This window comes from Gouania willdenowi, chromosome 6, assembly GCF_900634775.1.
Source record: "Gouania willdenowi chromosome 6, fGouWil2.1, whole genome shotgun sequence".
Classification (NCBI taxonomy): domain Eukaryota; kingdom Metazoa; phylum Chordata; class Actinopteri; order Blenniiformes; family Gobiesocidae; genus Gouania; species Gouania willdenowi.
Genome location: NC_041049.1, coordinates 23,929,662 through 23,954,987, shown reverse-complemented (window position 1 = coordinate 23,954,987; position 25,326 = coordinate 23,929,662). Strand labels below are relative to the sequence as shown.

Genomic DNA, 25,326 nt, shown 5'->3' with positions numbered 1-25,326 from the left:
AGTGTACCTATGATGAAAATTACAGACCTCTGTCATCATTTTAAGTGGGAGAACTTGCACAATTGGTGGCTGACTAAATACTTTTTTGCCCCACTGTATATTGTTACCAGAAAATGTTCCCTTTGGTGACTTCCAGTCGCTTCATCCAACAGTTACATTAAATTCTAAGCAAAACATACTCAAACTCTGACATATCTAACCTAATCTATACACTGTAGCCTTGCATTATGTATTTAAGAACATGGGTTTCATTGTGTATTTGGAAAAAGGCTTTGTAAAGTGGTTTTATGACAGTTCGGCAGTTATTGCAGCTGAACCTTCTTAGTAAAGTGAAGCATGTCAGGGAAAAAAAATTGTGTATCACTAAAAGATGATGTATACAGTTAGTTACACAGTTAATGAAACATAAGTTTTATAATAAAACTATATAGGAGTGTGTTTTTAATCAAAATGTTCTAAAACAAGCTACATTTGGAGAGTTAATAAAGACAGACAACAATGGAGTTTCCATTTGCACCTGTAGCATAAAGTCACAATCAAAACTGACATACCAACTGAGCACCATTATAATTATACACATATATTACTTTGCTTGTACAGCATGTAAAAACGCAAATCCAAACAGCAAAATGCAAACATGTCTTTTAAAAAAGAAAACTGTTTCGTCAAATCAGAGCAGATGACAGTTTCAGAGGAAAGTTACAATACACACCTGACTGACAACTGAATAATATAAAATATCTATTCCCAAAGAGAACACAAGGTGGCACTCTGACATAAGAGCAGAAGCAGATGAGCATTAGACTTCCTCCACTACTTCACCTGCCCTCTGTCTGCATAGAGACAGCCTCTAAAAAAGGTGTGCAGTGCACCAGTTCCAAGTTAAGGGCTTTTCACCAAAAGCCATCAGTGAAAGTATGAAAAAAACAGCAGCACAACAGCCCACCAGCAGGTTTATTTATACCCTTTACCTGACTAAAACAAGGAAAACATACTGAGGCCTTGTGTATACTGTGTTTCTGGTAGCCCGGCAGATATGTAGCAATATTAGGCTAAGATGTTCACTTCACAATGGCAAGATGGAAATTCGCAATACAGATGGCGGCCATCTTGTATCTAGCTCTGAGCACAATTACGTTATTTCAAGATATATTATTGAATCACTCTGAAAACCTATAATTAGGCACTGAGATCATGCTTCTATGTCAAATAGTACCAACGTTATGACAAAACATCAAAATTTTCTTTAATTATTTTATTTTATTTCTTGATGTTGAGTGGGAGCCGTTGGTTTGCCAGCGTGGATCCCATTAAAAATGGATTCAGCATACTCAAAATCCCCCATGTACAAATTTTCATGCTTTCTTCCAAAAGTGAACATCTTTTTCACATATCGACTGGGCTATGATGGTAATATTTCATGTTTCTTATTTATGTTTATTTAACTAGTTAATCTGGAAAAGAATGACATGGTATTGATCGTTGCCCTTGGGTGACAATGTCTGGGAGTGATAAAGCCAAACTAAGTAACTTTTTCACCTTAATAAATCCTTCTCATAGTCAATGTGAGGGTAATACAAGTGTTTATGGGGTGATTGGGGTCTTTCATCTCTCCCTGCTGTCTCTGGCCAGAAAACTTTCCTGCCTCCGAACCGGTGGCAAAACGTACTACATTACGACAGCCCAATACAAACTAATGCTAGATTGTGACTGCACACGGTTTACTACAAATTCACTTTTCTCAAACTTATATCTTGACCTCTGTCATTGCCAACAAAGGGTACATTACAAAGTATTGAGATTAACTTTTGTTATTGACCAAATACATATTTTCCACCAAATAAAATTATTAAAAATCCTACAATGTCATTTTCTGGGTTTTTTTTCCCTCATTTTGTCTCTCATAGTTGAGGTATACATATGATGAAAATTATAGGCCTCTCTCATTTTTTTAAGTGGAAGAACTTGCACAATTGGTGGCTGACTACTACTTTTTTGCCCCACTGTAAGTAGCATTTACATTTTAAGTAGATGCAAAGATGCAAAGTCTTTCTTCATTATCTTTCCCTCTAATTAATGTGAAACTAAGAAATTGTAATAGTAATTCTGTGTGTATCAAACTGGTAGCCCTTTGGATTATTCAGTAACTTTGAAGTAGCTTGCGGTTTCAGAAAGGTTGGTGACCCCTGAGCTATACCATCATTTCTGGACTATAAGCTGCTACTTTTTTCCAGGTTCACTAGCTTTATGCTGCCAAAAATTTCAGCCTTGTCATATTAGACCAATGAAATTGCCAAACGGGTCATGGTGGACCAATGATACTGTTCACATTAAATCAAATGCAATCACGCTGAATCATTCCAATCAGCGTGTCATGCTCTCATCCTTATCATGGCAAAGACATGAAAAAATGCATACGATGCAGCTTTCAAGTTGAAGGCCATCGACCTGGCTATCAAAAAGAAAAATAGAGCTGGTGCACGGCTTGGCATTAATGAATCAATGATAAGGCGTTGGAGATAGCAGTGTAAAGAACTGACCCTGCAAAAAATGATAAAAGCTTTCAGAGGAAAGAGAAGCAGATGGCCCCGACTAGAAAACGGCACCTTAGGCTCAAGTCTGCCAGTGGATCTTGACAGAGTGTAGCTGTGTCAAGAAATCCACTATCGAAAGTCTTGACTGCTGCGTGTTGAAGAAGACGGCATAAGCTCAGGGGGAAATTTAACTCCAGACTTAAGTGACATTGAAAGCAACAAATCCAATGCATTATTATGATTCCATTACCTGTGAGTGAATCTTCACACCCGTAGAGGTGATAGGGGTTAGGGATTAGTGGGTTACAGTTAGGATTTAATTGAATTTTATTTTAATAGGGACGATACAATTGTACAGTATAACAATGCTATGAATGCAATACATATTATTATATTTATTTATATGATCATCTTGAGGATGATTTGACCATTAAAAAATAAATAAAGTTGAAATCAAGGGGTATAGTGACACAAAAAAGATGCCCACACCAAAAATATCAAAACCGATATTTTCCTGGACAAGATAACCAAGAGATTAGAAACAAATGAGATGATAGATCATTTTTTTTGTGTATTTACAGCTGATTTAAGACATGGGTCAAAACTGACCTATTATCATAAGCAATGCTAACTGAAAGCTAACACAACTGGAAGGTTAAGTTCTACTAATTCAGACTCAGTTTGATTAATTGTAATTGAACTTTAGTAATTGAGATTAAAAAAAACAATCATAATTCAGCTGTTATTTGAAAAAATGTTGGTCACTATGTAATTGAACATGGATAACTGAAGATGTAATTGTAACTGAAATTTGTAATTGACCCCGACCCTGGTATTTGGATGCTTAAGTTCTTTCAAAGCACAATTTATTTTAGACAGATGAAGATATAGAAAGACATAATGTAACAAAACCCTAACAAATCAGTTTTATTCCTGCTCTAATAAGTTTAATCCATACCTCTAAAAGCTGACTCAGTGCTAGTCCAATCTATAATCTCCAGTTTCATCATTATGAGATTCATCCCAGTGAAAAACAGTGGCGTTTAGTTAAACTGCTGCTGAATCAGTGAATAATGGTTTTGTTCCTACCATGGCTGTAGCTGACCCCCGGGCTGAGGGTAGAGGGGGAGGCAGCCAGCTCCCTGCTGGGTGTCTGGAGCCCCACCTCCTTGTCCCTCTCCTTGTCCCGCTCCTTCACCTGGCGCTGGCTCATCCTGCCTGGGGTCAGAAGGATGGGGTCATCACCGGGCACTAGAGCAGCTGGAGGGCAAAGGAAGACGAAGGAAAACATCAGTAAAGTCTGCTGGATCATCTGCTTGGAGCAGCAGCTTGTGGTTTCATAACCCATTTTCATGAACATTTGTTTTGATAGTGAAAAGAAATGTTCCATGGGGTCCATGTGAGCTGAAAACCTAATTAACCATTTTTTTTTCCTGGATGGAGAGAGAAATGTAAATAATCTCAATGGGTTTTTCAGCATTTTTATGCGTAGACCTTCAAAGCTCTTTCTAAAGTATAAACAGAATAAAAACATGCCGCAGAGTGATCTCTCAAAAACATCTTTTCTGTAAGAAAAGATGATCTGGATTTTAGCAGATTATACCTAACTAAGCTTTCTCTTATTCTCTGTAGAACTTGGTTTGTATCCTACCAAGTTCACTTCTTCCCTCTAACAAAGGCTGATTGATTTAATGATGATGATAATTAAAGTTTTACCTCAAATTACTTAAGCCAGTGTAATTGCATGTTTAGTGTGGAGCAATTTAAAATGAGGATTGATCTTTATTTTGTTCATATAATGTACTGTTGGAATGTAAAATGCCTTATGTTTGCTAATTTATTGTATTCCTAATATATAATCCAACCTATTAAATATTAAATAAAAAAAAACATTTATGCTTTTAACATAGTTTTATGTGCACAAAAAAACAATCCAACAACACACAAACTATTTACACCAAATAATATTTATGTATGTATAATATGTAACCTTCATCCATGTGCGTAGTTTGAAATCAGGCCAAAGTGTTGACAAAAAATAAAGAGCCAGTCTGGAACACTTGGATGGACTGATCCAATAGTTCGCAGCTCAGCTAGTCTGTAACACTCGGATGGACTATCCTTCTATCCTATTCTGTTTGCCCTTCTATTCACTAACCCCAACCAGTCGAAGCGGATGGCTGCCACCTCTGAACCTGGTTCCGCTGGAGATTTCTTCCTATAAAAAATAGGGAATTTTTTTCTTCCCACTGTTGCTTAATGTTTGTTCATGTGGATCTTGTTGGGTTCTTTCTTTTTTACTATGGACTTTATATTTTGTTCATGACTTTGTAATTCAGTTGTAGATATCTCAGTGCCTCCAAACACACAATTTCTATGAAACTCACAGTTTTCCCCATTTTGTATCACAGAATGGCAGTCATTTTGAACTCTCAATTTTTACAAGACATTGCAATTTTCCTTAAATGATACCCAAAAATGTCTCTAAATTGAAGAAAAGTTGGTCACAAAATCAAGGAAATATAAGAACACCTGAGAAGTCTACCATAAAGTGCATTAAAAACATTTTATGACTTTAGTTTACATTTATTATGGAATTAAATGCTATCATTTATTTCTTTAGTAATTATAATTTGTATATGTTTTGTCAATTAATTAAAATTAAATGTAATGACTATAACATCTGGTCCCTGAAGAAGAGGAACGAGGTACAACACATACAGTATAGTATGGGAAGACACTGAAGACACCTCTATTTACACCTTTAAGGTACATGATCTGTGATGACATTTGTGAGGCTCCACCTGAACATAAATAAAACTGTCATAATGGTCATCCCTCAGTTCAATAGCCACTCTTCACCGAGCCCAGCTGCGCGGCGGGGCAAAGAAGTGTTGTACCTTGTTCCTCTCCTTCAGGGAACAGAAGTTATAATCATAACATTTAATTCCCTTTCAGTCAATTCACTCGGTACAACACATATAGTATAGGACATGTATACACGTCCCACAGAACAGCTATGAACCGGAATAAAACCTCCAGCACTCTAGTACATGCTAGACCCAGTAGAAAGAACCGAATGAGCCACACAAATGCACTCTGAGTGTGGTCTATGTATCTGAGTAGAGCACCTACAGGACACAAGGAATGTAACCTCCTTTGCTCCTCCGATGCAAACGAGGAGGAACAAAGCTCATTAGCTCAAAAACCATGGAACTATGGGCCGAAGGGATGACCTTAGGCATATAGTCCGCATTCGGGCGTAATGTGACCTTGGAACAATCTGAAGTGAACTGGGTACAAGAGGGCTGCACTGATAGAGCATGAACGTCACCCACTCACTTTGAGAAGGTCAAAGCGAGAAGTAGTGCCATCTTGTATGAAAGAAATGCATTATCCACTGACTCAATAGGCTCAAATGGGGAACCACAGAGAGCATCCAGCACTAAAGTTAAATTCCATGACGGGATGATAGATTTCACCACAGGCTTCAGCCGGCGAAATCCCTTTAAGTGATGGATGGAAGGTGGATGCACACCAGGCATCACTCCATTAAAGCCAACACGATAGGCAGATATAGCCACCAAATAAAACTGAATCGTGGAAAAAGACAGACCTTTATCAAGCAAATCTTGAGGAAAAGTCAAAACTGAACTGAACACTGAAATGAGAGTACATTTTAGTCCTGACACCATTGCTCGAATGCACACCATTTATAAGCATATAAGCCTCAAGTGGATGATGCCCTAGGACTCTGGATTGTTGTCGCCACACTTGGGGACAGACCCTGAGCTATTAAATTTGACCTTTCAAGAGATACGCATAGAGCCACCACAATTCCGGACGGATGAATCACTTCTCCGCCCGCTTGCGAGAGGAGGTTCCTGCATAGAGAAAGCTGCCCCGGCTTCTCTGCCAGCAGATTGATTATCTCGGCATACCATAATTTTGCTGGCCATGGAGGGGCCACCAGAATCAGGGACAGACCCTAAGATGCACCTTCCCTGTGTCCCTCCCTGCTTGTTTATGTAAGAGACCACTGTTGTGTTGTCTGTCCTGATTAGAACATGTTGGCCGCTTAGTACAGAGCAAAAATGCTTCAGGGCCAAGAAGATTGCCAGCAGCTCCAGATAATTTATATCAAGTCTGCTTTGTACTGAGGTCCAGAGTCCTCTCACTGCTGCTCCATCACACAGAGCCCCCCCATCCCATCAAGGAGGCATCTGTGGACACCACCTTGCAAAAAAACATCCTCCCTATCGGGGAGCCCTGGCTTAGTAACCCGGGCTCCCTCCAAGGGTGGAGGGCCATCATGCAAGATGGAGTTATTGTGGACACAGCCGGTGAGACCGAGACCAGTGCTGAAAAGCATGCATCTTCAACAGCCCGAGCAGCACTACAGCGATCACAGATGCCATCATGCCCAAAAGCTACAGGATCAACCGAAAAGCAGTTTGCGTCCCAATTGAAATAATGCGAGGCAGCCGTGGAACGCAGACACTGCTCTCCGACAGACGTGCTTGGCCGGATAAAGAGCATATTTTCAGACCGAGGAAAGGAAACTGCTGACTCGGGGTCAGCGAGCTTTTCTTCATATTCACTGAAAAACTCGGAGCTTGAATGTGGGACAGAACTTGTGACAGATTCACCGCCAACTGTTCTCTTGAACTTGCTATCAGAGCCCATTCGTCTAGATAGGCTAAGATACGAACGCCTTTCTGCTGGAGAGGAGCTAGCGCCGCATCGATACATATGGTAAAGGTGCAGGGGGTGAGTGACAGACCGAAAGGGAGCACAAGGTATTCGTAGGCTATGCGCCTTTGAATGCAAACTGTAGAAACTGCCTGTGTTCAGGTGTATCGCCAATTGAATACAAAATGCACTGTTTATTGAGTTCTATTTACAATAGGCACAGAGTGAGCCTCTAATGGGGCACCAAAAAAGTGCCGAACACTGCAAAACTTTACAGTTACCTGAGATCCATTCAACACACCCAAACTGGGGTTTATATACAGAGGAAACAAATGTGCATTTGTGTGCATGGGGGTTTTGTGCTTGGGAGACTATGTTAGGAGAGAACAATGCCTTTTGGGATTGGACCCCTAAACAAAACCTGGCAGGCGCCATTTTCCCTGCTGCTGAGGTCCCTCTCCACTTAGTCCCAGAGCTAGGATGGAGTGTAGTTTCTGCCGCTTATGCGCTGAGCTCTGAGGCGGCCCTTTGCTCCAAGCCGAGTGGCATGGGGCTTGTGGTGCAGGAGGTTGCACCCTCACCGGTTGTGAACCCGAACCCGAGGGAGGCTGCGCATCCCTCTTGTGGGGTGGTGGTGGTGGTGGTAGTGCTGCTGCAGGCCTGCGGGCACATGCAGGCAGATTGGGCTTTGAGTCACGCTGAAGCTGGTTAGCCCTACTCGGTAGATGTGTTCTTAGAGAGGTGAAGAGCGTAAGAACTGAGTGATAACTGTGATGACAGTTGTATTTATGTGAAGGCGGAGCCTTAAAGGCGAGATTAGAGGTGTCTTTGAGTGAATCGACTGAAAGGGAACAATGATTTGTTCCAAATTCTACAACCACAGTGGGTCATCATAGAAAAAAGCTTAAATCTTAAAACACAACATCTGCTAGAAAACTCTAAATTAGGCATCTCCAAATGCTCTTTAATGACTGTAAAGCTTTACATTGGACACATTTGTCCACATGCTAAGCATCATCTAACTGTGGCCCTGCCCTTCACCCTCCCTCTGAAAGGACAGTGGCTTACCGGAGGTGGCATGGATGTCCTTCGATTCTGCATTGGGCTATCAGAGGACAAAGATGGAAACAAACAAGAAGAAAAAAAGGAGGGGGAAATGGTTGGACAGATGGAGTAAAAGGTGGGTGTCCATCATGCGGTGCACATCAGATGTTGGCAGAGGTGAGGTGTGCAGGACAGCATCAGCCACAGGAAGCAGCAGCAGCAGCCACACGAATGGGACGACAAAAAGCAGTGGAATAGGACAAGAGAAGAAGAGACGTGACAGAAAACAAAAACAAAAAAAAACAGACATTAGTAAAATCAAAGTGTTAACGAACAACTCCACACAATAACTGATGGAGGATTTGATGGTATCAGGGTGGACGATACATGATGGGTGGTGATAATGAATGAATGAATGAAGTTATGATACCACACACCACAAGCAGTACGGGGCACATTACCTACAAATATATATACACACACACAATCAACTGGATTTAACTATATTTGAGTCAGCGAGTATCAAGAAAGTTATATATGGTGAATGATGCATAAATTAAATGACACAATGAATGGAAGACAAATTCAGAAACACTTCTAGTAAGCATTTTAGCAAAAATATAACAAAGGGTAAATCACTGGAGCAGATTCTGCTATTCAGCAGTCGACTTGACAATGACATAATAAGGAATGCTTTGTTACCTCATACACTAAGGCCCTTTTGACACGACAAGATTTTGCTTCTGTTTCCTTTTTTTTTTTTTTTTTCAAAAAGCTAGTAATCAAACTAATGCTAAAGCTACAGCTAGTGGTAAAGAAAGCCAGCGGTCCGCTGAGCGCTTATTTGTAAAAAGAGCAAAGCTACTACGAGGAAAATTATGGATTTCATGGCTTTGGATTTGAAGAAAAACCTTCTACTTATGCATAAGTGACTGTAATAAGAAAACAACTAACCTGTGTCATGTTCATTCTGTCATTACCCTTTGACTTATGAAAATGTTACACATGCTGCAATTTAAGTTATTTTTAGAATGATGTTTTTACATTTAAATATCCACAAAAGCTGTTACATTTGGACATGTTATATTTTTGCACCACAGGACAATGTATTGGTAGTTTTGTTAGTTTGTCCTGTAGATTATTATTTTATCACCTACCCCAAACCCTGTGATTTTCTTTATTTGTAAAACGAAAATACTGATATGCACTTTATTTTAGTCAAAGAGCTCCAAACAGGTCTGCAATGTAACCTGTTGGACACATTTATTTTGTTTTTAAAATGTGAAAAATGAAAGACTAAAGGAAATGGTAGAATTTGGTATTTTGGAAGTTCTAAACTTTTAATTTATATTTGAGATAACTACCTCATGTGCAGTTAAAACAACATGTTTGTATTGTTTCACGGGTATTGTTGAATGTTTTACAATAAAATAACTTTGGAACTTTCAAGGTGTATGATGTCAGTTATGAAAAAAAATTGGGATCGGCCAAAATCGTTATCAGGCGGTCAGGCTTTTAAAAAAAAATCTGTGATTGGTGCACCCCTAAAATATAGTATATTAGGACCTAGTATACATGGCAGGCCAATGGATTGCAGTGTAGTTTTGCAATGAACCAAAATAAGGGCATGCGCAGAGACACTTCTGCTGAACACAAGTAAGGGTAGAGTTACAAAGCTACAAACAGAATATGGCCTGAACCTGAATAAAGCTGATCTTTCTTTATGCCTGAACCCATTGCTGCCCAACTCTATTCACATCCTTGCGCAGCACACACATGTAGGCAAGTTTCTGTAATGACAGCTTTTTTAATAGCTACTCATCTACATCAAACTATAAACATGACAAACAGCTTCATGTGATACTACACTCTACGTGCCGGTTTTGTTGCAACACACAACTCCGCAACCTGCTTCTTCATATGCGACAGCACACAGCTTTGCAAACTTCGCAACGAGTCAAGAACTGGCCGTTTATGCATTTTATAACATAATTTGTTAATGTATCACAGGACAGCCATTCACCTCCTCAGCAAACATTTGTGGGTCTTTCTTGAGCCTATTGGAACACATCACCTGACCGTTCATTCCCCGAGCAGCGCGCGAGCCGAGTCGAACCAGATTCCGCGTTAGAAAGATAGAAATTAAGCCCGACTCCGAGTTCGGTCAAATAGCTCTCAGTAGGAGTGCAGCACTGTGATTGTGGTCAGAATCTGGTGCAGGCATGAAATACGTTTCCACTGACCCATGTGATGGCAAAGTAAATCAATCCTTTGTTGGAGAAGTTCAGTTAAATTCCTAACAGTTTGCTTCTGAGGCTCAGCAGCCATTGTGCTTATGCACGTGACACAGAAAGTGTTGGTTCCCTGTTTACACGGAGACAAAAACATTCCACTCTGGAGCCCGTTTTTTAAAAGTTCCGTTTTCAAGCACCAAAACGCCGTTGACGTGTAAATGGACCGCCAAAACGCAACAAAGCTTTTGCATTTTCACTAGAAAATGTTCTTGTGTAAACGGGGCCTAATATAATCCCTCTGTACTGTCACATTTTCTTATTCAAACCAGTATTAACATCCTCAGAAACTTGATCTATACAGCAGTGGCGTCCACTAACATCTAAAGTTCATCGTCTTACATGTGTGGTGAGAGATGGATACAGGATAACGCTAACTGGGTTTTTAAATGTCTTTAAACAGGTCAGCAGGGCAAGAATTAAACAATCTGTAGCTTGATTAACACACCCAGATAATGTGATTGACAATCAAGCTAATTGTGCATATAGACACGCCTGCTCAATCTGAAACAAACACAGGGATGGTGCATGCACTACTTTTTGTTCCCCAAAAGGGGGAGTAGATTGATGGGTGAGAAGCAGAAGTCACACTTTTGGATGGACGAGGAAACCAATTTCAAGCATCCTAAAATGCATGGACAGGAGAACATTGATACACACTGTTCTGTAAAGAATACAGCACCACCTATGGCGATGGAGTCATACAGAGTTTGTCAGGAGTTGTTTTTTCTCACCTGCTGTTAACTCAAGACAAGACAAAAGGTCCTTCATCAACCTATAAGCATAGCTTCTTGCTGTGTGCATGTAAACAAGCTTTGTAGACTGTCTACGTAATTTACTAGTTGGTCGTGATTGACGTAATAGCCACTAACAAGTGGCCACTAAGGCCTTCACAAAAGAGTCACAAGTTTCTCTCGCACACGAAAAATCAACATAACACTTTTGTTCTAATGACACCACTGTAACGAAGAAATGTGGCTCTGGTTTGTACATAGCTGCTCCTTCGACAAAGAACTGGTTAAACCCCTGGTGTCAATCCGTACTGTGGTAGTACAAAGCATGTACGACTGACGTCATAATCACAGCCGGAGAGAGGCAGGATCCTCTAATCCACTGTCAGACTAAACCTGAACACGGGCATTATGGGAAGAAAGGAGGAAGGCAAAACAATGGCTTTGATTGGATGTGGTTCTTTTAATCAGGAAATGTACCTTCAGATGGCTAAAAATCTCATTGGCTCAGACCTTAAGTGACACTGAGTCCACTTAATAAGACTTGCTAGACTACATTGAGGGCTACTTGCAACAATGAGGTGAAGGTATTAAGAAACTGTCACTGGAAGTCAGAGGTCGATTAACAAGTCTTTGTGGACACAGCATTAACAGAGAAGTTTTCCATTTCAAATCTAGACATAGCTAATTTTCACAGAGAAAGGTAAGCAAAAACAATTTGCACAGTTACATTTTCTTAAACATAGCTTCTGAGTTGCAAAACAGTGACCTACAGTGCCAGTGCCTGGAAAGCTGGATGGCTTCCGAGAGGGCTCCCTTTAAATAGTCCCTGGATTGAAGCCAATTATGTTCCGTTGGTCAAAGCGGTACAAGAGGGCTGTGCCAAAATTGCCTCACCATGATATCAATTGAAAGCATTTATTTTATTTATTTGTATTTACGTATAACCTTTATTTATACAGGGATTTCCATTGAAACAATGACAAGTGACATAATGCCAAATTTCTTCTTTCCACTCTCAAAGATGCCCTAAATGACTTTGATTATGTGAGAGCTGAAGAAGAAAAAGCTCAAATACAGGGGTTTCATAGTGTGGGGTACATGTTTATGGTATGCTACAGATCAGCGAAGAATGAGGTTTGGCCAAAACAGTCCATCTGCTAGCCCAGCTGACTCAGGGACAGGACACAAGTCTATCACTAAGCCAACACACAGAGATTTGTTAGCGTTGATTTGAACTTGAATCTACTTTGTCACCATACTGATTCAGTAATGCTAACCATTTTGCCACTATATGACCCAAGTTAGACTTGTGCTATCAAAATCTGACAAAATCACAGCTAAACAACTATGAATGGCTAACACGGCTTAGTACGTTACGTTTCACCAACCTTCAAAAATATAGAATTAGTTGTAGTCTCCAACTTGTTTATCTTTTTTACTGCAGATGTAAAATGAAATGCAACTTCCTGTGTTTACAGAAGGATTTGCACTTGATTAATTACATTTAAATCAGTAGGACTAAGAGAAAAGTAGGTACAGTCATCAGGAGAGCAGAGTACTGACAGTGCCTTCAGATCACACCATTTGACAGCCTATATTAGCATTTAAAAAGGGTCTTTTAATATAAAACTGCAGTGGAGTGGGCTGGATGGAAATGCACAACTGATCAAAGAGGACCTATAGACCTGTGCTTCTGTTAAATTATGCCACTACTACAGTTGCCTGTCAGCACTGCCCATTCATCTTTCTTTTGTTCTGGTTACTTAGGGCAGGGGTGGGCAATTCTAACAAAGCGGGGGCCACAGAAACGTGCATGTATCTGATCCGAGGGCCACATATTCAACATTCATGTCAGCATTCAGAAAAAAAGACCAATCTGAACATTATAACAGGGGGAAAATGTTTTGTCTTTGTCTGTTGTTTTGTTGTTTTGTCAGTTCTTACTGATTACGTGTGGTTTGCGCTATTTTTTTGTATTTTTGTTGTTTTATGTATTTTCCTGCCATTTTGCGTAATTTTGGTCACAGTTTGTGTGTCTTTGGAACTATTATGTAATGTATTTATTTTCTTTATGATAATTTTGTTTAATGTATCAATTGTATGTAGTATGTTGGGCTTTATATTCCTTCCATCTTTTTGAATTACAATTTTTGGGGACTTGCTTTGGGGGCAGCAAAAAATTAGACTGAGGGCCACCAGTTACCCATGTCTGACTTAGGGTCTGTTTTGGGTTCTGTAAGCAAAGTTACTCTGCATTGTATTCAAACCTACAAGTAGTCAGAGAGATGACGTGGGACTCAGTAAATATTTCAGCTGTATTATTGGAATCAATCATACATTCAATAATAGATATTTAGCAAACGGGAAAGTAAATAAACATGAATAAAAACGTAATATAAAAACCAGAAGCTCAAAGCAACCCTGACCTACATGCAAAAGGATCAATAGTCCAACCCACATGACACTTACACCAAGTGATGCAGGTCAAGGGGTGTGAAGATCTTGAAGCGGCCCAACCAACCTGGAAACTCTCTCTTCTCCCTAGACTCTTCACTAGCTTTGAAGTAGCTCACAGTTTCAGAAAGGTTGGTGACCCCTGGCCTAAAGGCTAAGACTGAGAAGATGTGGAAGAATTTCTTCCCTCAGGTTTACTCAACTCTTAGCTTTAAACCAGACTTATAGGTATTTCTTTATATATTATCGGTATATTTATTATTGTTTTTGTTGCAACTGGAGGCTGCACATCATAGCATTATAAGATAGAATGAGCTTTACTGACCGATTAAAAATGATTTAAATGACAAATAAACTGACCTGTTGCACTTCAAAAGTAAAATAGAAAAAAGAACCAATCAGAGCCAGGATTGTGTTTGATGGACTGTCTGACAGCTGTTGCTCACAGCCCCCGCCCCTTTAGGCCGTGGCCAAAACACAGCAATGCTCATAGCAAAGTCATGCCTGGAGCGCCGTCTTTTTTTACACTGTATGATCTGGAAGAGTAGAAGATGGAATTGGCAACTTTTCTGCTTGAAAGGTAATTTCTGCTGCTTGATTTACATAATGTTTGATTTGTAATTGTTACACTAGAACTCTGTAGTGCATGTGTTTGTTTGGGTGCGCGCTGCCATCACTGCAGCCTCTGTGTGGGCTGCTATCAGTGACACTGTGTTGTTACGCTGCTGCTGCTGCTGATAGATTGGTGTGTGCACATTAAGAGAGGAAAGCGCTGCAGTAATATGCTTTTAACAGTGCATGTTATATTACTGTGATGTTGCTGTGGGGCTAACGTTAGCTTGTTTGCTCCTCAGAGGGAGGGACTTTGGAGGCAGGGCAAGAGAGCAGCAGGGAGGGAGGGATCTGAAATTTACGGACTGCACCTTTAATCTCTTATTATTCAAGCAAATGAGAGGTCGGGATTTGTTGCATCCCACCTTCAGTATTCAAAGATTTGCGTCAAAAAAGTTTACTGTTCCAAGATCTATTTTGAAATGTGTATCTTTATTAAACCTCTAAGAATTAACTAATCTGCAAACTTGCAACATAGAGAAAACTCCCATTTCATCCACATTTTTTGAAAATGGCTCCTATTGAATTTCATTAAAATAACGTTTTGATAAAAATGAATTAAATCTGTTGCAAGTTATTCATTTCAATCTATCATTTTAATGTAATGTAAATGTATTTCTGTTCAGTGTGTTGTAACTTTGCTGCCTCTTGGCCAGGACTCCCTTGAAAAAGAGGTTTTTAATCTCAATGGGATTTTTTTCCTGGTTAAATAAAGGTGAAAAAAAAAAATTCAGGTTTGACATATTTCTCAAACAGTGGGAGGCTCTAAAATAAATCTGTCAGATTTAACTACCGGGTATGAAAACTGACAACGAATAAGGGCGGTGATAATTTTTTCATAATGGCAAATAAAAGTAGGTGAAACATGACCACTTAATAATACATTTACTATAACCAGAAGTGTGATGTGTATATGAAATGTGTTGTGATGACTGTGCTGATGATCATTGAAATGGACTTGTTCCTGCTGATCCAAATATCATTGGTGAAGCCTTTCTTTCCTTTGGTTCTGGATGTACGCTGTAATACTATGATTCCAACCCCACCAGCATTACCATGGCAACAACATCATCATTAGGGGAAAAACTAACTTCTCACAACGGTGTGAACCCAGCTCATGTTGCCTATTAGTGAGAGAACAATCCAACGCTTGGTTAATGCTAGGGATGTAACGATTCACTCAACTCCCGATACGATTCGATTCACGATACTGGGTTCACGATATGATTCTCTCATGATTTTTTTTCATTTACAAAATGGGACTGTAGACAATTTTTTTTTTTGGAAAAAAAAACAAGAAAATACTGTATTATTTTCCTTTTATTTTTCATTGTCAAAAGAATTCCTTGATAAACTATTCAAAACAATGCAATTTAACTAAAAATAAATCTTGAATTAAATAAATAAAGGAATAATACAAATGAAAATGAAGCCTATTAATTTAAATTCTGGTTCTATAATAAACAATGCAAAACTGCATAATAGTTCTTTTTCTTTTAAAAGTGCAACTGAAAATGTATTTTGTGCCTTAACGATTGGACTTTAAAAAAAAAAAAAACCCGTCATTGCACTGATTTACGTCATATTTGTTTGGACCAGCAGAGGGCGCTGGTAACACAGTGGTCGGTTGGCATGCAGATACGTATCTTGCAGTGAAGAAGAGAAGCTATGCTAGCAGACAGAGCTAATAGAAAAATGTGACTTTTACAGATATTCTTTCGGTACTAAAGGGGTAATGAATCATTTATTAACATATTTAAGATTAGAAGGCAGCCAGAAAGAAAGTATTAGCAGACCCCGCCCAACACTTCCGGATTTAACCCTCTGCTGGTTAAAAAAAGTACTGCAATTCAATTGTCAGAAAATCGATATCAACCGTGATACCTATGAATCGATTTTTAACTGCCTTACGATTAATCGTTACATCCCTAGTTAATGCTGCTTTACAATGGTATGAAAAGCTGTCATTGGCTCAATGAAATATAGCCATAGCCCTAAAATGGTTGATCATGTTGTGTAATAGACAAGGTATTAGTCTTTTTTTAATACATATTTCCTTTAAGGTTTCTTTACTTTTGATTATTTTGCAAAATTTTTAACATTTACAAAATTACTCCTATTTTACCAGAGTGCACAACTAATAGTATACTCATGCGATGACTCTTCAAATGTTGCCATAATAGGCATTTCCTTTCCGAGTCTAATTCATAAAAGTACACAATTTTGCAATATGCCAATTGGAATTTCTTGTTTTTGATAATGACTTAAGAGGTACCCCTGCCCTCTTTAAGTTAGTCTATAACCTCAATCCTTCTACCCCTTTTTCACCTTGTCCTCCCTCTGTGACACACACCAGACAGTAGCAGTTTTCAACTGGATTTCTCCACAATATTTGAGAAGCTAAAATAATAATGTGTTCTCAAGCAGCTGCACTAAAATCTTGGTAACAAGGCAATAATGCATCTCACTGAACTGAACCCTTGGAGACCAGAGTTGGTAGATCTCATTTGAAAGGAAAACACTGCTGATAATAAGTCTTCTGACAGAAAGAGTGTCACTAACCTCCACTTCAATGGGCAGCACTAATGCAATCAGAAGCTTTCATAGTGAGCTCATTATAGACCCCCTTTTTCAATAATGAGTTAATGGTTGTGAGCATTTGGTAAACATTGCATTTGACTCCAAGAACATGGACTTTCTCAAGTTAAAGGGAGTGTTGCAAAGTGACTGTTGGATTCCATTTTTTAAGTTTCTTGCTGTTGTCAGATTAGAAAGACTTCCTGACACCCTGCGGGCTCACAGACCCTCTTATCTACTAACAGACAAATCAACAGTCCAAACTGTTTCTCTTCAGGTAAAGTTTACACCCATTTCCACACAAAAAAAAAAACTGCTTTAGCAATCTGTGGCAGCTTAATATTTGCACACGCTCACACACCCAATTCCAAACCCATGACATCGGAGACGCCTTACAAATTCAAACACAGACTGTCAGGTATTGCTGAAATACTCGACTCTGAGCGAACCCTGACCTGCTGCGTTTGATCTTGTAGAAGTCAAATAGGATGAGTCAGAACAAACTAGGCTCCTGTAACAGCTCACGCTTCTGATATTAAAGAAGTCTGCACTGCTCCATCACATAATCAGCCAATATGTTTCCTGTGGGCCTTGTGGTTAATACCTGTTTAAGGTTTGTTCACAGGAACAAACAGATTAAATGTTATAGGTTTTGCGTGTGTTCGCTAATATTTACATGGCACTAAAAAATCATTGTGCATGTTTGTTATAAAATAGTTAGCAAACATTTTAACATTTTTGTAAGTATTATAGATTATTAAACACTAAAGTAGCATATGGACACATTAACATACATTATAATAATTGTAGTCAAGAGATCCATAAATTCCTTCTTGTAAATAATTAATATTACACATTTGAAAAACTTAGGAAAACGGTTGTTAAGCCATATTTAGAAACATTTATTTCAGTGACTTTTAAGAAAATTAAACGTGAGCTTCCAACAATTGTTTAATATCTACACAAAATGTCTTCTCTTATTTAAAACGACACGTTTGGTCCTTGTTTAAATCTTATTATATAAATCGTATTAAGCAAATTAATGTATAACTGGCTCTATAACTTTGTAGATTTAAAATTACAGTATCTTAACTTTAAATAAAAAAAACTTAAAAAATTAAAATCCTTGATTTTTTGGTGATCATTTGGGGTTAATTAGGTCATTTCCTGTAAGGAGGACAGAATAAATGCACTCAGTAAACAGGTTCCTACCACACTGCACTTTCATGAGTACTTTCATTAGAATGGAGGCCACAAAGAATGAAATTGTATGCACAAGCAAATCTAGCTTCCTTTTACAGCCCTCTTTAAAGGCACATAAAGCAAGATTTCATTTTATTTTCCGTTTTAAAGGAACAATTGTGCTAAGTTTACTCTGTCTGGGCTGTCAGCTTTTATATATATATATTTTTTATTTATTGCATTTATCATTTTAACAACATACAAACAACAGAAAAAGGTGGTAACATACAAATAAACCCAAGACAGACTACAATACAGAGGAGTACTTCAACTAAGTAACAGGGAAATAACTGGTTGCCATATTTTTAAAAATAAAATTTCTTTGTTAATTAAGTGGTATCTAATTTTTTCCGAGGGCTGTCAGCTTTATATGAACATGTTTAACCCAAGCAAAAACTGTCTCTGAACACACCTCTCAAATGCTGCCATAAACCCCTAAAATGACCACTGCTAATGTGCTAAATATGAGAAATATCTAAGAACTCTGTTTCCTTTCAATCAAACAAGAAAATCTTGGCATTGGAATTTTTATACTCAAGGTCAACAGTTAGCTCTGACGTCAGTATCAGTTTACCAAATACTTTATGTGTCAGAAGAACCATGCAGATGTGAAATCTGTGTGCCACTGCTGAGAAGTGTCACATCAGCTTCATCCATCAAAGAACAGAAACATCTGTCAGTGACTGAGGTGAGTGAAGGCGCCTGACACCCAGTTCAAGCTGGCTGCAGATTCACAGGATGAAATGCAGCTTTTGGGTTGTGTCCAGATGGCAGATGATTTAAGTCTGCAGTACAAACACAACAAGCTCCATAAATCAGGGTTTGATCATCAGGAGTGTGGCCAGTGCTAGCTTGGTTAGCCAAGCACAGTTTAAAGTAGAGCATGAAATAATCACTGCTTGCTGGGATCCAAGCTGTTCACTCATTTCAAGAATTCTACAGTAGCTGGTTTACTCGAAACTTTAGGCTCCAACTATGAGCAGAGCTGAAGAATGGTGGGTAAGATCATTGACTTTTGTCCACGTCCACCTTTTAAATGAACAAAAGATTTGGATGTAGCATGTGCTGTTGTCATTGTTTCTAAATCAACTGCAGATAAAAAAATCAGATTTTTTTATATTGGGGAATCCAATCCATCAGTTCTTTGGTATATTAAATGCAACAGATTCAATTCAATACAGAATAAGATTGGTAAATACATACACAAAGAAACAAAAACAATGCTGTTCATGGTGTGACTAGTCAACTAATAATTCTAATGATCAGTGATAGATCAACTACTAAAATAGCCAAAAGCAACAACTCAATAGAGGACACACAGATGTTGCCCGAGGTTCCAGGTAGTTCAACTTGAATATGATGCATGGCTAACTGTGGTCCAATTTTGATTAATGGCATGTACAGAATCACTAATGATGTCAAAGATACAACATTATGTATTTTGATCCTGAAACAATCAAAGTTCAATGCAAGATGATACAAGTTTTACATGCAGGCGTTACATTGGGCTTAAATTGATATTGACTCAATTCATTTTGCACATGAGTTATATAATATCAAAGATAATGAGAAGAAGTGTTGTAATGTACTTGGACAATGTCCTGCCACACAATTTACCATTTAAAATTTTGCTTAGAAAGATTGGTGTGTTTTTCATCCCCAAATATTCTAGGGTGTTGCCTTCCAGCACAATTATCCACAATTAAAGCAGTTCTCAAACTTCCAGGTCTCTGATTTTAATTGGAGCTGGAACACTAAGATGATGACTCACAGATGTTTGAATCTGCTCCACTTATTTCTCCTGCTCCACTCTGGGCGTTTCTGCAGCAGGGATACATGACACAGCAAAGACAGAGCCTTGCACATTTTGTCATTTTATGGTAATGAACATCACCACCTTCTTCAAAAATGGCCTCCTATTATGTTTTAGTTCATATTAGTTTTTTGTCATCATCATTAAAACTTATATTTGAAAAAATGGCTTATGAATAAATATAATAACATTTCATTTAAAATACATTTTATCATAATTGATATTTGATTTATTGTTTCATAAACAATCTCTTAAACTGGAAAGTGAAAATGTTTATTTGTTTGAATATTTACAAATAAATGCTAATTATTTTAAACTAAAATGTTTTCACACTCAATTCAATAATTTCTCCCAAAATTAAATGCATTATCACAGGTAAGTATTTATTAATTTAGATGTACAGTATACACTGTAAATTAAATTAATGATTTATAATGGAAAACAGATTTAATTGAAAATTGGCTACTTAAGGAACTATATTAAAAATATTAGAATGTAAATTTTTTTGAAAGTTTTTTTGACAATGATTGGTCGATTGTTTTTTTTTTTTTTTTTGTGATATCACAATTAAAAATAAATACATGCATATAGAAATAAAATTGTTTTAAAACATTTAAAATTAAAAATTCAACACAGTGTTTTACTGCTGTGGAGGTAACAGGACCACAACCCAAATGTCATCAGAGAGAACAAGCAAATTCCACTATGGAAGATGGGAAGATGATATGAACCTCAATCTTCTCACTCTGTACGTGTTGCAAGGGTAAGTATGTTGGGCTGCTGCTTTCCTAGCAGACACTGACACGGACAATCACAAACATATGCTATATTTGGCAAAATCAAGTCACAAAGAATCTAAAATGAGACAGAACTATGACTCAGAATGACTCATTTCAATTTAAAACTACCACCTCACCATCAATTGCCTGAGTTCTATTTTTTTCTTTTTTTTTATGTGGTTGGAAAAATGGTAATTCCTGCTCTTTAGAAAGCTTACTAAATGAAAAATTTAACAAGTGGATATTCAACTTCGAAGAGGCTTTGGATGCAAATATAATATTTTCAAACTGTACATGTTTTTTTATTCAAAAGTTGTTCAAATACACTGACAAAGACACATTTCTGGTGTTGTAATGGATTAAAAGTTGTTCACGAAACAATAGTGGATGATGACGTTCTGGCTTCCCAGGGAAACACCCGAATACAGCCGAAATCAGCTTGACCGCATCACAGAGAATACCATAAGCAAAGTAGAAACACAAATGATGTACAAACACACTTCTTAGAGAAACTTTTCAGCTTCGACATCGTCTTTGCATTGTTCTACAGGACTCCAAATCCCACAAAACTTTTCAGAAGTTGAAGTCACATGACCATTTGACTATAGAATCTCATTGTTTAAGAGTCAATAACAATCTTCGTTTCTCAGAAAAAAAAAATACCTTCCAATTTATTGATCTATGAGGCCTACACTATGTCTTTACTTGTGTTTGAAAAAATATTAGTCATCATCCCCAGCAGCTTTAATATAAACACATGCAATCAGTGTTAAATAGTCATTTCCAAATTGGTGTGTGTATATGAAAGTGTGCATTGGTGTGTGCATGCACGATGTGGGGGGATCAGGAACCTCACTCGTATTGCCAACAACATTTCATTAGACAGCAGCATCTCATGTCAGTCTTTAAACTTAAATGGTGGCAGTCGAGCCTCACACAGAGGGGGGGTTCAGTTTCATCTCAGCGGGAGTGGAGCTGAGGCTCAGAGCTGCAGTGGTGTGAGGAGGTACATGTTCTTGAGATAAAAAAAAGTGATGACACCCTTGGAAATATGTCATTTCTGAGAGGACTTAATGAGCTCAGGTACAGAACGGTTTGATTGAGAAACTTGTGAATACTTTCAAAGGAATTAAATACATTGAACTGAAAAAAACAATAAGAACTTTCCAAATATGAATAAGTTCTCCAGCCTCATTTCTTGGATGACAACCCACAGCAGATGTAGAAGGTCTTTCAGTGACTCACAAACTTTAGGGACAACAGTAACAACAACCTGCAGCTAATTCATTCTTTTTGAAACACCAGAGCAGCACAAAGTGACATTCCTACAGCCCTCACCAGCCCCTGGCACACCTCCCCTCCTGTTTCAGTGAAGTGAAGCAGGAAAGCTGCTGGCCCAGAATAAGTACTGGGAAGCTGCTCAAGGCATGTGTTGACCAGCTGTCAGGGGCCTTCACCACCTTCTTCAACTTTTCCCTGACACAAGCTTCATTCTCACCCTGCTTCAAATCAGCTGCTGTACCCAGATAATCATCCACTAAATACCCCAATGACTATTGCCTGGTTGCATTACAGCCATCATTGCACACTGCTTTGACAGACTTTGCACCTCACCAAGACCTGTCTCACATCCACCTTTGACACACATGTTTGCATATCGACTTGAGCCAAAGAATCAACCGAGGAATGAAAATGCAATGGCTGTAGCTTTCCACACTGCGCTGAGCCACTTTGGACATTAGGGGATTTATCTACAGATGCTTTGTATTGATTACAGCTCAGCTTTTAACACTCTAAACAGGGAAATGAGAGAACTTGACAAATGACTTCCGGACTAACCACACTCAGACTGTAAAACTCCTACTCCTCCATCTTCACACTCAGCCCTGGCTCTTCACAAGGGTGTGGGCTCTCTCTACACATACGGCTGATGCTCTCCAGCTGACCAACAGGACACCTTTGTCAAATTCAGAGACGACAACAACAGTGGTGGGTCAAGTTTCAGGGGGAGATGACTTGAGTCTTTCACCCTCTGAGGGTACGGAGGAGGAACAACCTGAAGGAGAAACTGCTGGTTACCTTCTACCACTCTGCAGTTAATAGTCTACTGACCTACTGCACCACAGTCTAGTATGCCAACTGTACTAGCGCAGAGAAAAAATAACCACACAGGAGATGCTCAGATGTCCTCTCCCGTTCCTCAATGACTCAGCAGTGCAAAATCAATTGCAAAGAATCGTTAACACCCAGGCTAACACCTGTTCAACCTTGTGCCCTCTGGAAGGCCCTATGTGTGCATCAAAACTCAGACTACTAGACTCAAAAACAGTTTATTCCCCAGAGCCAAAAGCACACTTAACTTGCATATGCTGCAGAACCAGCATCCGATACCTGAAGCAGATTGAGATGCAGCAGTTTGCCTAAACTGTGCATCACTCTGAGCATGTCACCAACCATTGGCAGTATTTCCTTCCTTTGACTTGATGGATGCACCACAGACTAGCAACAGACACAGACACACCAATGCATAATTTCTTGTTCCTTTAACACACTTGATTGTGATTGCTGTAAAAACATTACAAGTCAAGCCAACATTCTGTTTTTTTTTTTTTTGTTTTGTTTTTTTTTAGAAAAAAACTAATTTGAGTATTCCTGGTTTGGATTCCCAATTGAGAAGTCCTTTGTGTGAAACCAATTGCAGGCTTTTCCCACTCTGTATATTCATTGTGTGAGATCATGACCCCAGCAGCAAGAACAGGCCTTTGTAAACACTGTCCATCTGATTACACTTCCAACTGCCTGCACTACTTGGATGCAGAAAATACTCCTGCCGAGTCCTTTTGGGGAAAATGTGACAAACACAAATGTGGAAAAACTGCTTATTTATAACTGTGTCAAAGCCACAGATCTTGAGCTTACACAGCCAGGGGTTAGAACCAATCCCGATTACTTATTGATGGAAACAGTTGTGTTTTTGTCGCATTGGATTTTACAAAATCCAATTATAAAAATGCACAAATATCTCTCTTCCACCTCTCCATTTTCTAGTATTAGGTCTGATTATATTCATGCTTTAGATACCAGAATGCAGCAGCGCAAATCCTGTCATACACATGCAGTCCACAGTGTAGAAAATATGCAGAAAATAAACTTAAGCAGGATGAAGATGTTGCTCTTGAGTAAAGCGGTCTTCATTCAGTGACTAAACATAGTAGACAAACATTGAGCCCTCATGGAAACAACATCATAAATGGTCAAGAGAGAAGCCTTGCTGACTTTCACACGACACATTGTGTTCTATTCTCTCCAGAGCTAAAATGTTCTACACATGACTGCCTTTCGTAAACACAAAGAGAGAAAGAGCGTACCATGTGCTGCTGCTGCTCCTCCTGGTTCAGACTGAACCTGGGATGACAAGTCCCTGAGCTCAGATGTGTCACTTCTCCTGCACAGACACCAAACACTGAAGGGAGGAGACAAGGCAGGGAACTCAAGCCTCTCTCTATCTTTTTATCACTTTGCTGAGTGCTGCTTCCTTTCTTTCCGGCTCTTGTCGCTTTTTTATCTTCGTCCCAGTCATTTGTCATTATTGTATGCCATTTCCTCTCGCGAACATGCACAATATTCAGTCCTAACTGGCAGTTAATATATTCTTCATTTACCGCTTCTCATGTAGTCTCACACAAAAATCCACCAAAAGTAAAGCCACCAAAACAAGGAAGTAAGCAATTCGCTGCATAGAAATGGCTGAACAGGAAGGCACAAACTGAAATACTTCTGTATTGAAACCTGCTATAAGAGCAACCAGTTAGTGTACAAGCACAGCACCAGAAACCACACAGCTACTCCTTCCCTCACTGATTGAAAACCATCTGCAGGCAAGATTAAATGCACTCAAGTTTCTATTTACCTGCAACTATGTGCGCTGTATAATGCAAAAGGTGAATATGTTGTTTAGGAGTTTTGATTTACAGAGAAGAACAGTATTTTATGTTGTGGGCTTGTCCAAAAAGTGTATCTGTATTACTCCACTATGGATGGGAAGAGTTCATATTTATTCAGCTGTGAGCGTCAAGGAAATACAAAGTTATGCTTTGGAAGGCTCTAATGCAAGGGTGCCAAAGTCGTGTCCAGTAGAGCCCATATCCAGCGTTTCTCTTTTTGCCCAACTAGTATTATACTATTATTATTACTATTTGAAGCATGTCTAATTGAAAAGTGACACATACCTCATTCTGCCTTTGGACAATCTCTGGTTTATAAAATCTCTCATGAGTCACAAGAACTTTGTGTGAAAAGTAACATCTGTTTCATGTTTAATCAATGGCACAAAAGTAACTGTCCTTGACTCTATCTAACATTTAGACTTCTGAAAGAAAGTTAACAGGTCAAACTCATATTGCTCATTCAAATGATGGCATAGAGATTGATTTTTTCTTTCAAAGCCATGTGGAACCTATTCATAGCAACAAGCAAAAGAAACTGCTTGTTGTTTTAAAGAGTAACTAAACCCCAAACCAACTTTTTTCTGCTGATTACATATGTATTTGGGTA

General features: G+C 38.7%; 1 protein-coding gene across 6 annotated transcripts in view; it reads right to left on the bottom strand.

The window, feature by feature from the left end:
• The window catches only part of osbpl8 (oxysterol binding protein-like 8), a 105,106-nt gene that overhangs the window by 44,542 nt on the left and 35,238 nt on the right, over positions 1 to 25,326 (bottom strand). For 2 of the 6 annotated variants that reach the window (XM_028450702.1, XM_028450707.1), the window contains exons 3-5: positions 8,295 to 8,331; positions 7,808 to 7,886; positions 3,624 to 3,794 (exon numbers count right to left, since the gene is read on the bottom strand). In XM_028450702.1, coding sequence (XP_028306503.1) covers positions 3,624 to 3,794; positions 7,808 to 7,886; positions 8,295 to 8,327 — 283 coding nt within the window. In that variant the 5' untranslated portion in view covers positions 8,328 to 8,331. Of the gene's footprint in view, positions 1 to 3,623; positions 3,795 to 7,807; positions 7,887 to 8,294; positions 8,332 to 24,140; positions 24,209 to 25,326 lie in introns of those variants that run through there. The other 4 variants (XM_028450704.1, XM_028450705.1, XM_028450711.1 and 1 more) reach the window with 3 other exon arrangements.